Source organism: Balaenoptera ricei, chromosome 16 (assembly GCF_028023285.1).
Source record: "Balaenoptera ricei isolate mBalRic1 chromosome 16, mBalRic1.hap2, whole genome shotgun sequence".
NCBI classification, from domain to species: Eukaryota; Metazoa; Chordata; class Mammalia; order Artiodactyla; family Balaenopteridae; genus Balaenoptera; species Balaenoptera ricei.
In genome coordinates, this window is record NC_082654.1 from 65,699,518 (window position 1) to 65,714,422 (window position 14,905).

Genomic DNA, 14,905 nt, shown 5'->3' on the forward strand with positions numbered 1-14,905 from the left:
ATATGTCTTGTAGTGGATTTTTTTCTATCATGTTTGGAGTTTTCCCAGCTTATTGAATCTATAGATTTAATGTCTCTTGCCAAACCTGGGACATTTTTAGCCATGATTTCTTCTAGTGCTTTTTCAGCCCCTCCCTCTTTCTTTTCTGCTAGGACTGTGAAGACACGAATGGTGGATCCGTTATGTCCTGCAGGTCCATGAGCCTCTGTTTAGTTTTTGTTTTTTCAGTCTACTTTCTGTCTGTTATTCAGACTGTATAATTTCTATTTTTCTATGTCTTTGTTCACTGATTCTTTTCTCTGTCCCTTGCTATTCAGCCTATTCCATGATTTTAAAATTCTAGTTATTCTAGTTTCAGTTCTAAAATTTCTATTTGGTTCTTCTTTTTACCTTCTGTTTCTTTGCCAAGACTTTTATTTTCTTGAGATTTTATATCTTTTTCTTTTCATTCAAGTGTGTTCATAATTGTTCACTGAAACATTTTTATCATGGCTGCTTTAAAATCTTTGTCATATAATTCTAACATGACTGTCATCTATTGATTGTCTTATATTCATTCAGTTTGAGATATTTCTGGTTCTGTATATAATGAGTGATTTTTGATGAAATCTGAACATTTTTGTATTGTGTTATTTAAAACTTCTGTTTTAGCTGGCTTCTCTAACACTACCCTGGTAGGGCAAGAGGGTATGCCAGCTGGGAGCTGAAGTCCAGGATCCCTACTTGGCCTCTTTTAATGCAGAAGGTGACGGGCTTCTCATTACTGTTGGATAGGGGTGGAAGGAAGTCTAGGCTCCCCACGTGGTCTCCATTACATTGCCGGGTGAGGGTTACTACCAGCCAAGAGGGATGAAAATCCTGGCTTGACCTTCTGTGACACCACCCCAGTAAGGTATTGGAGTGCCTTATTCCAGCCTCAGGCAGGTGGAAGTCTAGGATCCCCCTTGACATTTGCTGGCATTGGTAGGGGGGCAAGGTCATAATTTTTTGTTTTTGTTCTTTTAGATTTTCTAAAATTTTTATTAGATTGAACATGTGTTTTTTTAAAATTTTTATTATTTTTTTCTTTTCCTTTATGGTTTATTACAGGATGTTGTATATAGTTCCCTGTGCATACAGTAGGACCTTGTTATTTCTCTGTTTTATATATAGTAGTGCGTATCTGTTAATCCTACACTCCTAATTTATCCCTCCAGCCACCCTTTCCCCTTTGGTAACCGTAAGTTTATTTTCTATGTCTGTGAGTCTGTTTCTGTTTTGTAAATCATTTCATTTGTATCATTTTTTTAGATTCCACATGTAAATGATATCATATGATATTTGTCTTTCTCTCTTTCTGGCTTACTTCACTTAGTATGAAATCTAGATCCATCCATGTTGCTGCAAATGGCATTATTTCATTTTTTTTTTTTTTTAAATTCTATTATTTACCAAATTTTATTTCAAATAATGTTTGGCTATTTATTTTTTTTATTTTTTATTTTTTTAAAATTTATTTATTTATTTATGGCTGTGTTAGGTCTTCGTTTCTGTGCGAGGGCTTTGTCCAGTTGCGGCAAGCGGGGGCCACTCTTCATCGCGGTGCGCGGGCCTCTCACTATCGCGGCCTCTCCTGTTGCGGAGCACAGGCTCCAGACGCGCAGGCTCAGTAGTTGTGGCTCACGGGCCTAGTTGCTCCGCGGCATGTGGGATCTTCCCAGACCAGGGCTCGAACCCGTGTCCCCTGCATTGGCAGGCAGATTCTCAACCACTGCGCCACCAGGGAAGCCCCATTATTTCATTTTTTTTTTTTATGGCTGAGTAATATTCCATTGTATACATATACCACATCTTTATCCATTCATCTCTCGATGGATATTTAGGTTGTTTCCATGTCTTGGTTATTGTAAATAGCGCTGCGATGAACATAGGGGTACATGTATGTTTTCAAATTAGAGTTTTCTCCAGATATATGCCCAGGAGTGGGATTGCTGGATCATATGGTTACTCTATTTTTAGTTTTTAAAGGAACCTCCATACTGTTCTCCACAGTGGCTGCACCAATTTACATTCCCACCAACGGTGTAGGGGGGTTTCCTTTTCTCCACACCCTCTCTAGCATTTATTATTTGTTATTTGTAGACTTTTTAATGATGTCTATTCTGATCTGTGTGAAGTGGTACCTTGTTGTAGTTTTGATTTGTGTTTCTCTAATAATTAGCGATGTTGAGCATCTTTTCATGTGCCTGTTGGCCATCTGTGTCTTCTTTAGAGATATGTCTATTTAGGTCTTCTGCCCACTTTTTTTTTTTTTTAATAAAGGAGATGTAGTTCTTTTTTTTAAAAATTAAATTAATAAATTAATTTATTTATTTTTGGCTGTGTCAGGTCTTAGTTGTGACATGCAGGATCTTTGTTGCAGCATGTGGGATCTTTCGTTGTGGCGCACAGGCTCTTTGTTGTGGTGTGTGGGCTTCTCTCTAGTTGCCGCGCTCAGTCTTCTTTCTAGTTGTGGCATGCAGGCTCTCCAGTTGAGGCACGTGGGCTCAGTAGTTGTAGTGTGCGGGCTTAGTTGCCCCTCGGCATGTGGGATCTTAGTTCCCTGACCCGGGATCAATGCAGTGTCCCCTGCATTGAAAGGCGGATTCTTTACCACTGGACCACCGGGGAAGTTCCTTCTGCCCATTTTTTGATTGAGTTGTTTGTTTTTTTGTTATTGAGTTGTATAAGCTGTTTGTATATTTTAGAAATTAAGCCCTTGTTGTTCTCATCATTTGCAGATATTTTCTCCCCGTCTGTAGGTTGTCTTTTTGTTTTATTTATGGTTTTCTGTGCTGTACAAAAGCTTATAAGTTTGATTAGGTACCGTTTATTTTTGTTTTTTTATTTCTATTGAGGCCATGGTTTTTTATGTGGTGTTTGGCTAGAGTTGAGTGATTATTGTATAAGTTTTCTGTCTGCTAGGCTATCCCTTTCCTGTTCCTTTGGCTTTTGTTGGAGCTTCTTTTGGTCTGCATGCATTGGCATTCCTGTGTTCCTAGTCTTATCAGCTCCAAATCTGGGATAAGTGAGGCAAAAGGAAAACCCAGGGAACTGTCGTGTTCCTCGTGTCCCAAGGTTCCTAGCTGGTCTACCTTTTCTTCACCTTTCAGTCTTTATGTTTATAGTTTTATATTTATATAATGTCCAGGGTTTTTCATTGTACTTTGTGGGAGGAGTAGGGAAAAGTACTCCATCTTCCCAGAAGTAAAGTCTTGGTTGACATTATAAAAATAAATTCATTAACTTACTGCCTCTTGAATGTTTCAGATTTCCATTTTGAAATATCAAAATTTGAGCACTGTTATAGTGTCTGGAAAATTAACTTGATTTTAAAAAATTTATAGTAAAAAATTAAAATTTTTTGCATGCTATAAGTGTTTCTGCAGTAATATTGGGGGATTCCTGTTTTGGGGGGCAAAGAGTTCTTTTTTGATCTTTTAATTTCAAAAATGGGAAAAACAAGGTGTATTTCTTAGACATATTAAACAACTGATCTATTTTCCCTATTTGTTTTTAGCTTATAGTTGCAACAACATGTATGGGAGTAAACCATCCCATATTTTCCCGTAAAACTTTTGATTTTTGTATAGTGGATGAAGCCTCTCAAATTAGCCAACCAATTTGCCTAGGGCCACTTTTTTTTTCACGGAGATTTGTGTTGGTCGGGGATCATCAGCAGCTTCCTCCCCTGGTACTGAACTGCGAAGCAAGGTAAGCAGACGTTGAGGTTTCAATTTTAAACTAGATTCTTTTTAAGGGACAGTTTCAGTACACTGATAAGCTTGAACTGGATTTGTTGACAGAGCTCTTGGCATGAGTGAAAGCTTATTCAAGAGGCTGGAACAGAATAAGAATGCTGTCGTACAGTTAACCGTGCAGTACAGAATGAACAGGTATTTGTGTAACAGTGTCAGCTACGAGTGATTTTTGTATTTGTGTTCATCACTAAAACTAAAATTATTTTGTAATTCCCTTAGTAAAATTATGTCCTTAAGTAATAAACTGACATACGAAGGAAAGCTGGAGTGTGGATCAGACAAAGTGGCCAATGCAGTGATAAACCTACCTAACTTTAAAGATGTAAAGCTGGAACTGGAGTTTTATGCTGATTATTCTGAAAATCCTTGGCTGGTTGAAGTTTTTGAGCCAAAAAATCCTGTTTGTTTTCTTAACACAGACAAGGTAAAAAACAAAAAAACAAACATTTTCTTTAGTTTTTCTCCTTTTGCTCTATTATTTGTATTCCTCAGTTTTCAGTAGCGATTGCTTCCTTAGAGCTTATCAGTTAAAACTAGTGTACTTCTTGTACTTTAACACAAAAGAATCTTTTCTTTCTATAGACTCACTGTCTTTGGGAGGAGGTTTATTCTGGTGATTGATAGATGTCAAAATTGACTTTTGAAGTAAGAAAGCTAGAAAGTGAACTCAACTGTATAATTACATTTCCTCGAAAAGAAATTGGCATTGATATTGTCAAAGGTCTGGGTTTACAAATGGACAGCAGATACAATAAATTGATGTCCTTTTGAAGACCTTTTTTAAAAAAATAGACTTTATTTTCTAGAGCAGTTTTAGTTCCACAGCAAAACTGAGCTAAAAGTACAGAGATTTCCCATATATCTCCTCCCCCCACCGTATGCACCTAAAGATCTCTTTGCAAATCTGTCATTAAACAAAAAATCTGCACAAGGACTTTAAATGACTTGAGTCTTATTTCTAAGAACTAAGAACAAATTTTTGACCCTATGTTCGCACAGTTTGTTTTATATAGTGCTTCTCATTATTGACCTGGAAGTCTATGTAAGTTCAAATAAAAATATAATGACCAATTATATGTATGCATGTTATTCTAAAATAGTTATATCTCTTGTTATTCAAGATGGGTGGAGCCAGCTGGTTGTTAAAAATAGGGCCTTACCATGTGTGTACCATGGTGGAATTTTCATTCTCTTGGAAATTGCCTTAGTGTTTCAGGGTGAAGAATTAACACCTAGGGGCAGGCAGGCTCTGGGATATTTAGTCACATAAACTGATCTCACAAATGACTGCTTTTATAAACCACAACTCTAATTTATTAGTTATAATTTACCATTTTTTAACCTCACCAGTGATTGTTTAGATTCTTTTTTGCTACTCACATTTCCTCTTTCTTGGCATCAGGATTCCAAATAATATTTATTCCAAATAAATAAGTTTCATTTATTCCAAATAAAATTAATCAAGGTTACTTAGGAATGATGTAGGAGCAAAACAATCCTTTGAAAGTTCTACTAGGTATGGTAGAACCTGGGGAAACTTATCGCTCCATTATTTGTATAAAAATCAACAAGAAAATGGAAAGGGCACAGATATAAGAGCCAGATCTAAGTTTGAATCCTAGTGCCACGATTTATTGTGAAGCTTGGGCAGGCTACTCATCTCTTCTGACCTTTGATTCCTATAAAATGGGGGATAACACAGTAAAGTTTGTGAAGCCCAGTGTATGGTCGGCTTTCATAGAGATTTTAGTATGAACTCTATGTAGCATGTTTAAGATGGGTTGCCTCTGGGTGGCTTTCTGAAAGTGACTAATATCATTCATTTTTGTTAATTCTTTTACCTTCAACTTTAAGATGAAGATATTTTTCATCTGTTTCCACATGTGGTAGTACCATCTCTATGGCCACCTGTGTACTGACAGTACTCTTAACTTCAGAGATTGTTTTGCAAGCAGGATGCATATTTTTTCTATTTAGGTTCCAGCACCAGAACAAGTTGAAAAGGGAGGTGTCAGCAATATAACAGAAGCCAAACTTGTTGTTTTCCTGACCTCAATTTTTATTAAGGTAACATAGAATTTAATTTTGAGGGCTAATTAATATTAAGGTGCAGAGTAATAGAATATTAGAATGCAAGGAACTTTAGATCTAAAGTTAACTTTTGTTTATTAAGATAAAGAGGAATGAAGCCTGATTGTTTTTATTTTGAGAACATTTATCTAAGACATGTAATTTTTTATACAGTAATGGCATTTTGAGTTTCCATTTAGGATAACTTTTTGTAACATCAGATAATTCTGATTGTGTCAATTTAGTGCTGAAGTCAGTATGATTGGCAATTGGAAACATCTGTTGTAAGGGATAGCAGAAAGTGAAAGTACTTTTTTTGGTATGGCAACACTGTTTTGGTGGCATACAAACCATTATACTGCCATGAACTTCTAAATATCAAGGGAACAATGTTTGAGGAAATTATTTCATTTCAGGAAATGTGGATGTAGCCTTAGAGTGAATTCAATAATTGTATTTACTCCTTGTGATAGGAACATGTATTGTAAACGTCAATTGGGCACATTATGTAAACATTTAATAAATTTAGTAAAGCTTAAATAACAAAAGTCAGGATTTTTTCACTTTAAATTGTGTTCTTTTCTGTTTAGGCTGGTTGTAATCCCTCTGATATTGGTATCATTGCACCATACAGGCAACAGTTAAAAGTCATCAATGATTTATTGGCACATTCTTCTCTTGGGATGGTCGAAGTTAATACAGTAGACAAATACCAAGGAAGAGACAAAAGTATCATTCTAGTATCTTTTGTTAGAAGTAGTAAAGATGGAACTGTGAGTTAATTGTATTTTCTGCTTTGTTGTCTGATTTGTATTTTATATTTGTTTGGGACATTATTTACCTCTCTTTTTTTTTTCCTCTTTTTTAATTGTAAAAAACACATAACATAAAATTCACCTTCTTAACTATCTTTTAGTGTACAATTCACAAGTATTAAGTATATTTACAGTGTGTGCAACACATCTCCAGAACGTTTTCATTTTGCAAAACAAATTCTATACCCATGAACAATTCCCTAATTCCCACTCTCTCCTTTCCCTGGCAATCACTTTCTGTCTCTGTGACAAAGAATTTGACAGAATTTTATGAATTCTGTGAATTTTCCATATAAGTGTAATCATACGGTATTTGTCCTTTTGTAAGTGGCTTATTTCACTTATCATAATGTCCTCAGGGTTCATCCATGTTGTAGCATGTGTCAGAATTTCCTTCCTTTGAAAGGCTGAATATTATTCCACTGCATGTATATACCACATTTTGTTTATCCATTTATCCATCAGTGGACGTTTGGGTTGCTTCTACCTCTTGGTTATTGTGTTTGGAGCATTTTAAACATATAGGCTTCCCTAGATATACTTTCAAATTTATAGATAATTCCAGGCTTCGTTTTTTTTTTTGCGTTTTTATCTCTCCTTGACTCATTTTTCTTGACTATGCGATACCTTCATATGGTTTTTAAGATACACGTAGTAGAGGGACTTCCCTCGTCATCCAGTGGTTAAGACTCCACACTTCCAATGCAGGGGCTGCGGGTTTGATCCCTGGTCAGGGAACTAAGATCCCACATGCCATGCTGCGCAGCCAAAAATAAATAAATAAAATAAAATACACATAGTAGAAAGTCTCCCTTCTTCCCTGTTCCTCTACTCAGTTCTTACCCTCACAGATAATCACGTTTGGTTTTTTGGTTTGGTTTTGTTTTTGTTTTTTTGGTAACCGTCTAGGTTTCCTTAAGCATATGCAAGCAGATATGAATCAGTATTCATATTTCCCTCCTTTTTTGCACAAAAGGTAATATATACACTATTCTGGACTTTGCTTTTTCCACTTAACAGCTTGGAGATCTTTCCATGTCATTACACAGAGATTTCATTCTGTTCTTACAGATGCATAGATTTCCACTGTATATATGGGTCACGGTATATTTAACCACTCCTCTGAATCTTCTACTATGCCAAGTTTCTATTACTGTTAAAAACAATGCTACACTGGGGCTTCCCTGGTGGCGCGGTGGTTAAGAATCCGCCTGCCAATGCAGGGGACCACGGGTTTGAGCCCTGGTCTGGGAAGATCCCACATGCCGTGGAGCACCTAAGCCCGTGTGCCACAACTACTGAAGCCTGCGTGCCTAGAGCCTGTGCTCTGCAACAAGAGAAGCCACCACAATGGGAAGCCCTCACACCGCAACAAAGAGTAGCCCCCACTCGCCGCAACTAGAGAAAGCCCGCGCACAGCAACGGAAGACTCAACACAGCCAATAAGTAAATAAATAAATAAAATCTATTTTAAAAAAAAGAAAAATAATTAAAAAAAAAAAGAAACGGAGAGCTTGTTTCATAGATTTAAAAAAAAAAAACAATGCTACACTGAGTGGAGGTAACTTCAATTCTTTTTTTTTAAAAAAATATTTATTTATTTGGCGGTGCTGGGTCTTAGTTGTGGCACGTGGGATCTTCGTTGCTGCGTGCGGGATCTTTAGTTGCGGCATGTGGGCTCCTAGTTGTGGCATGCGGGATCTAGTTCCCTGACCAGGGATCGAACCCGGGCCCCCAGCATTGGGAGCACGGAGTCTTAACCACTGGTCCACCAGGGAAGTCCTAACTTCAATTCTTTATTATATATATTTAATATTTTAAAACTTTTAATATATTTTTATTGTATGTATTTAATAATTTAAAATTATGGCTAGGATATCATACCCACGATAAGATACTTGAAGTTGGCACTGTGGGCAAGTTTTTCCAACTGTCTGGATTTTAAATGTGTTGATGAATCTTTTTTGCAGTATACGTTTTTGAAAACTCAAAAAACTCGAATAAATAAGAAAACTCAAAGAACGAAAATTACAATTTCTTTCAGCTTGGTGAACTGTTGAAAGATTGGCGACGTCTTAATGTTGCTATAACCAGAGCCAAACATAAGCTGATTCTCCTGGGATGTGTGCCCTCACTAAACCGCTATCCTCCTTTGGGGAAACTACTTTATCATCTAAACTCAGAAAAATTAATATCCTTTTTGTTTTATATATGGTCACATTTGATTGTGCTATTGTGAGTACTTCATTTATGTATTTGTATAAACTAAAACTCAGTGTCTCGTGTTTCCCATGGGCATATTTCAAAAGATCTGATTCTGCAAAGGAAAGAGAGAAAACAATTCACAGGAAGTAATTTTAAGCAAAAAGTGAAATAATGAAGGTGGTGGAGAAGGATAGTTTGTGAAATGAGAAAGGGGAAAAAAAGGGACTTGATTTTTTGCCCTAGGAACAGGGTGCATGTTTCCTAGAATACATCTAGGAAAACTGGTTATCCCTTCTGGTTCCTCTCCCCTCAATTTACAACCTTTTTAAAAAAAAATCTAGGACAAAGTATTATATTTAAAAATGGAGATTATTACTTGTCATATTGTATTAATAGATTATTTTAAAAATAGATCATCTCTTTAAAAAATTATATGTAAGTCTCAGGCTAAGATATGTAAACCATATTGCTTAAGTATATTATTATCCATAGAATGCCATAAAAATCTTTAAATTTTTTTAGCAGCCCTGTAAACCAAATTACAGAATGTTAGATAATAATGTCATATATGTTTTTATGTAATCCCACATTGTGTTAAATATATCTTCCTTAATTTATTTTACATCATTGATCTTCCATCAGGAGAACATGAAAGTCTTTGTCATATATTGGGTGATTTTCAAAGAAGATAAAGCACTGTTTTCCTTGCTTTTTCCAAACCATCATGATCTTCTCCAACTGTTGCCTATTTATAATTTGGATATGCTGTAAAATCAGTGCCTGGTTACACTGTGAAGATAACTTTTATCCCAAGGGTAAGAAATGATGTAAATATACTCTTTCAGAGTTCCAGTTTTTTTGTTTTATTTATTTTTTGGTATAACCTTGTTAAACATAAAGTTCTATTACCATATAAAATTTAACATAGTATTTTTTTAGTACAGGTGTACCAAAACTGAAAAGTCTAAATTTATAGGTATTATAAATGTGTTTTTGTATGATCCAGAGTTTGATAAATTTCTACCACCTTTTAAAGATGGGGTGAATTTTTCAATCTGAGGTTTAAATCTTTAAGTCTAAATTTTCAAGATTAATTTGATCTTTTAGATTTTTTATCAGAGATGTTTTCACTTTAAACCTAGTCTTTTAAATTATCACTGATAAATATATTATTTCTAGTTAATTTCTGATTCTCCTTACTCTCCCACTTGTTATTTTCACTTTTCAGTATTCTAGTAAAAGAAAATAATTCCTACTGTTCTTTTGAGAAGAAATTTTGTTTGCTGAATTGATGACAAATTAAAAAGGTGTATTCCTATTTTCACTTATTCATGTTCATATGCCCCTTTGTTTTAGGGCATTTCTCAATTTTCTCTTTTGGTATAAAAATGTTTTGTAAAACAATTGCCTCAAAGTGTTTGATTACTTATATTGTGACCAATTTTAACCTTAATGTATCCATCTTTGGCAGGGAAATCTCTCATTTCTCTCAAATTTTTTCTTTTTAATGAACGTTAAGTGTGTTAAAAATTGCTGCCTCTACCTCACATGTTTTTAAAAAATTATTACTTGAAGATTTTATTAAATAAATTGTTTTCTTACTGTTAGATCTTACTGTGTCAATTATTAATACTAAATAATAATTAAGTTCAGGGTTGTCCACCATTTTTTCCAGTATTGAGAACTGAAATACTGATAATGCTCTAAAGCTGAAACCAAGGAGTGTTGACATTATAAAGAGATTTATGAAGGACACACAGGATGGAGTTGATCATGGAGATACTATGGATTAGACAGGAAAAACTAGGAAGTTTACAGAGATAAGGCTTAAATATTGGTTAGATATCATGAAGTTATATAACAGGAAGGAACTGAAGATAATTTCAGTTCCTGGGAGTGAGATGAATAATGTAAATTCTTTTGGTTCAATCAGTGGTTGCTTTACAGATTTGTGTGGCCTGCAGAGCTCTGTGGAAGAAGAACCCAGGGACGGGTTCCGTGTTTCTTGTCATTTGGGACTCTGTCTTGATTACAAGAGTCTAGCCACTTAGTTGAAAGAGTTAGGATTCGTCTTTTATATATAAGATGCTGTGAGTTGGAGGCTTGGGGTGAGCTGTAAGTTAAACCCAGACTGGGCCATCAAATTGCTAATAGTGCAGTTTAAGTATGACATCCATGCCAAGGACTAAGACAGCAGTGGCTACCAGTCTCTAATGTTATTGGGCAGTCACTTTGTGCAGGTCCAGATCAAAAGCACCATTAGCCTAGACAAGGTCTTCCTTATAGTGTGAAGCCAGGATGTGATGACAGTGTAGCCATTCCAGTGGCCCCATTCCTGAAAATCAGTTCAGAGTTCCTGCCTCCTTACCTCTCTTGCTGCCTCCTCTGATTCCTTTCTTTTCTTCCTCGTCTCTCACTCTCTAGAGACAGATCTTTCCCAGAGCTCTATGTTTGGTCTGGTCCTGTTCTCCCTCCTTGGACAGTCACTGGCTCCAACCATCACCTATGTAGCTGTTTACCAAATCTGTATACCCCGCCACGTCTTCTGAATTCTAGTTATATCTGTGTTCCAGCTCCTGCCTTCAGAGTCAGTTCTGTGAGCACTTCCGAGTCAGCACATACAAAATGTAAATTTCCATCTTCATCTAATGCCTTCCTCTGTAATCTCTATTTCTGTCAAGGACACCATCTACCTCACATTTTCTGAGTTTAAAAGTCTTGGCATAATTTTCTTTCTTTACATTTTTTTTCCTGTCTAATTATAGAGTAGTACATGATTTTAGTGAGAATTTCAAACACTACAAATTTTAGAAAATTAAACTTCTTTGTAATCTTATCATTTAGTTATAACTACTGGTAGTTTGGTGTATGATAATCTGGACTGGTGCTTAAGAATAAAAATTGCCACAACCCACAACGAGAAACACATTTTGCATCATGACTCAGCATGAACATATGTATGTGCATTCACCTTAAACAGTACTTTAACAAAATATTTACCCTTTTTATATGTGATATACCCTAATATTTTACACTATTCCATTAAAAACAAAGCTGGTTGCAGGCCTTCCCTGGTGGTGCAGTGGTTAAGAATCTGCCTGCCAGTGCAGGGGACACGGGTTTGAGCCCTGGTCTGGGAAGATCCCACATGCCACGGAGCAACTAAGCCCGTGCACCACAACTACTGAACCTGTGCTCTAGAGCCCGCAAGCCACAACTGCTGAGCCCGTGCACCGCAACTACTGAGTCTGTGCTCTATAGAGCCCGCGTGCCACAACTACTGAATCCCGCGCACCTAGAGCCCGTGCTCCGCAGCAAGAGAAGCCACCGCTATGAAGAAGCCCGCACGCCACAACAAAGAGTAGCTCCCGCTTGCCACAACTAGAGAAAGCCCGCGCGCAGCAACGAAGACCCAATGCAGCCAAAAATAATTAATTAATTTAAAAAAACAAAGCTGGTTGCAACCTACTAACATTCTTTCATATCCCACTAATAGTTTGGAACGTGTGGTTTGTAATGGAGGTCATTCTCCAATATTTCTTTGCATATTTGTTCTAATGTACTTTTTTTTTTTTTTTTTTTTCTGGCCGCACTGCACAGCTTGTGGGATCCTAATTCCCTGACCAGGGATCCAGCCTGGGCCCATGGCAGTGAAAGTGCAGAGTCCTAACCACTGGACTGCCAGGGAATTCCCTAATATACTATTTTTGCTCTTCCCTATACATGTCTTTTTTCTTGTTTGTTGTATCCTCTATCTATATTTGTCTATTTCTCCAATACCATTTATGCAACTTCACCCAGACTGAAAGACTAGTACGCTACCTTCTCCAAAAAACCTTTCCTGATATTTTTTCCTTCCAAAAAGAATTATTTCCATCTTTATATGTAGCTTTATACCACTTACTGCTTTTTTTAGCAGTGGTAATAATATGTAGTATGCTTTATAATTTTCATAGATATTCTCTCAATTGAATTAAACCCTGCAGAGTACCTAGCATAGATATTTCACGTTAGCATATGGCTCTGGGCAAGTCATTGTTAGAACCCAGATGTTCTGATTAGTAATTCAGCCATTTTCCCAGGTACTATGTGTTTCCCATTCAGTGTTGTGTACATTTTCCAGGTGCTATACAAATGTTTAGAAGCGTTACAATTGTTGGGAATTCCCTGGCAGTCCAGTGGTTAGGACTCCGCGCTTTCACTGCCAAGGGCTGGGGTTCAATCCCTGGTCAGGGAACAAAGATCCCACAAGCCGCACAGTGCAGCCAAAAAAAAAAAAAAAAAGCATTACAATTGTTACTGTAAGCAAATCACATCTCAGGCCAGCTGGAAACCTTGTGGCATGATTTGACAAGCTGGTCTATGTAGATTCAATGGACAGCTTTGCTCATTAAAAAGACTGCTTGTAGCTAAGAGGATAGGCCCATCCAACTTCACTCAAGTCACCACTAACCCTTGGATGATTGGGACTCATGATCCTGGAAAGTATGAACCAAGATGGACCCAGGGGGTGAAGTCTGCCTTTCCTGACTCTCAGCTCTTGTATAGATACTGCTTTGGCTTATTATGAAAGATTTTTACATAAAAATTATTTTTAAGGCTTTAACTAGCTTACTTTTTATGATGAACTTTAAAACATTATTATAAAACTTTTAAAAACACACACAAAAGTAGTATCATGAACTCCTATACACCCATCATCCATATTCAACAGTTAGATTTTGCAGCAATTTTCTTCAACTTTTTTTTCTTTGCTGACATGTTTTAAAGCAAATTTTAGACATCATTCAGTTTCATCCCTGTATTTCAGTATGTGATAAGTTTTTAAAAAACAGTATTTTGTTACATGATTATATGTGTACGTTTAAAAACCTAGATTCTTAGTACATCAAGAGCTCAGAACAGATTAATATTCTAGTTTAAACCTATTAAGTATTGCCAACAAACACATGAAAGAATGCTCAACATCATTAATCATTAGAGAAATGCAAATCAAAACTACAATGAGATATCATCTCACACCGGTCAGAATGGCCATCATCAAAAAAATCTAGAAACAATAAATGCTGGAGAGGGTGTGGAGAAAAGGGAACACTCTTGCACTGTTGGTGGGAATGTAAATTGATACAGCCACTATGGAGAACAGTATGGAGGTTCCTTAAAAAACTACAAATAGAACTACCATACAACCCAGCAATCCCATTAATGGGCATATACCCTGAGAAAACCATAATTCAAAAAGAGTCATGCACCAAAATGTTCATTGCAGCTCTATTTACAATAGCCAGGACATGGAAGCAACCTAAGCGTCCATCATCGGATGAATGGATAAAGAAGATGTGGCACATATATACAATGGAATATTACTCAGCCATAAAAAGAAATGAAATTGAGTTATTTGTAGTGAGGTGGATGGAGTTAGAGTCTGTCATACAGAGTGAAGTTAAGTCAGAAAGAAAAACAAATACAGTATGCTAACACATATATATGGAATCTAAGGAAAAAAAAAAAAAAGTCATGAAGAACCTAGTGGCAAGATGGGAATAAAGACACAGACCTACTAGAGAATGGACTTGAGGATGCGGGGAGGGGGAAGGGTAAGCTGTGACAAAGTGAGAGAGTGGCATGGACATACATACACTACCAAACGTAAAATAGCTAGTGGGAAGCAGCCGCATAGCACAGGGAGATCAGCTCGGTGCTTTGTGACCACCTAGAGGGGTGGGATAGGGAGGGTGGGAGGGAGGGAGATGCAAGAGGGAAGAGATATGGGAACATATGTATATGTATAACTGATTCACTTTGTTATAAAGCAGAAACTAACACACCATTGTAAAGCAATTATACTCCAATAAAGATGTTAAAAAAAAAAACCTATTAAGTGTAATAGGTTTTAAACATACACACTAATTCCAATTCTGTTCAATCCAAGGTGGCTAGAGTATCCAGCAAATATGTATTTTGGAGTTTAAGAACATCTTCCTCAAAGGAAGAAATATTTTTTGCTTTAAATAAAGCTGGTCTGTTACTGAACTA

The 14,905-nt window shown here is 36.5% G+C and overlaps 1 protein-coding gene across 2 annotated transcripts in view; it reads left to right on the forward strand.

Moving 5' to 3' along the window:
* The window catches only part of DNA2 (DNA replication helicase/nuclease 2), a 44,515-nt gene extending 34,805 nt beyond the window's left edge, over window positions 1–9,710 (forward strand). For both annotated transcript variants that reach the window (XM_059900707.1, XM_059900708.1), the window contains 7 exons: window positions 3,539–3,732; window positions 3,825–3,914; window positions 3,999–4,203; window positions 5,757–5,846; window positions 6,440–6,622; window positions 8,709–8,855; window positions 9,493–9,710. In XM_059900707.1, the coding sequence (XP_059756690.1) occupies window positions 3,539–3,732; window positions 3,825–3,914; window positions 3,999–4,203; window positions 5,757–5,846; window positions 6,440–6,622; window positions 8,709–8,855; window positions 9,493–9,561 (978 nt within the window). In that variant the 3' untranslated portion in view covers window positions 9,562–9,710. The remainder of the gene's footprint in view (window positions 1–3,538; window positions 3,733–3,824; window positions 3,915–3,998; window positions 4,204–5,756; window positions 5,847–6,439; window positions 6,623–8,708; window positions 8,856–9,492) is intronic.
* The last annotated feature ends 5,195 nt before the right edge of the window (window positions 9,711–14,905 follow it).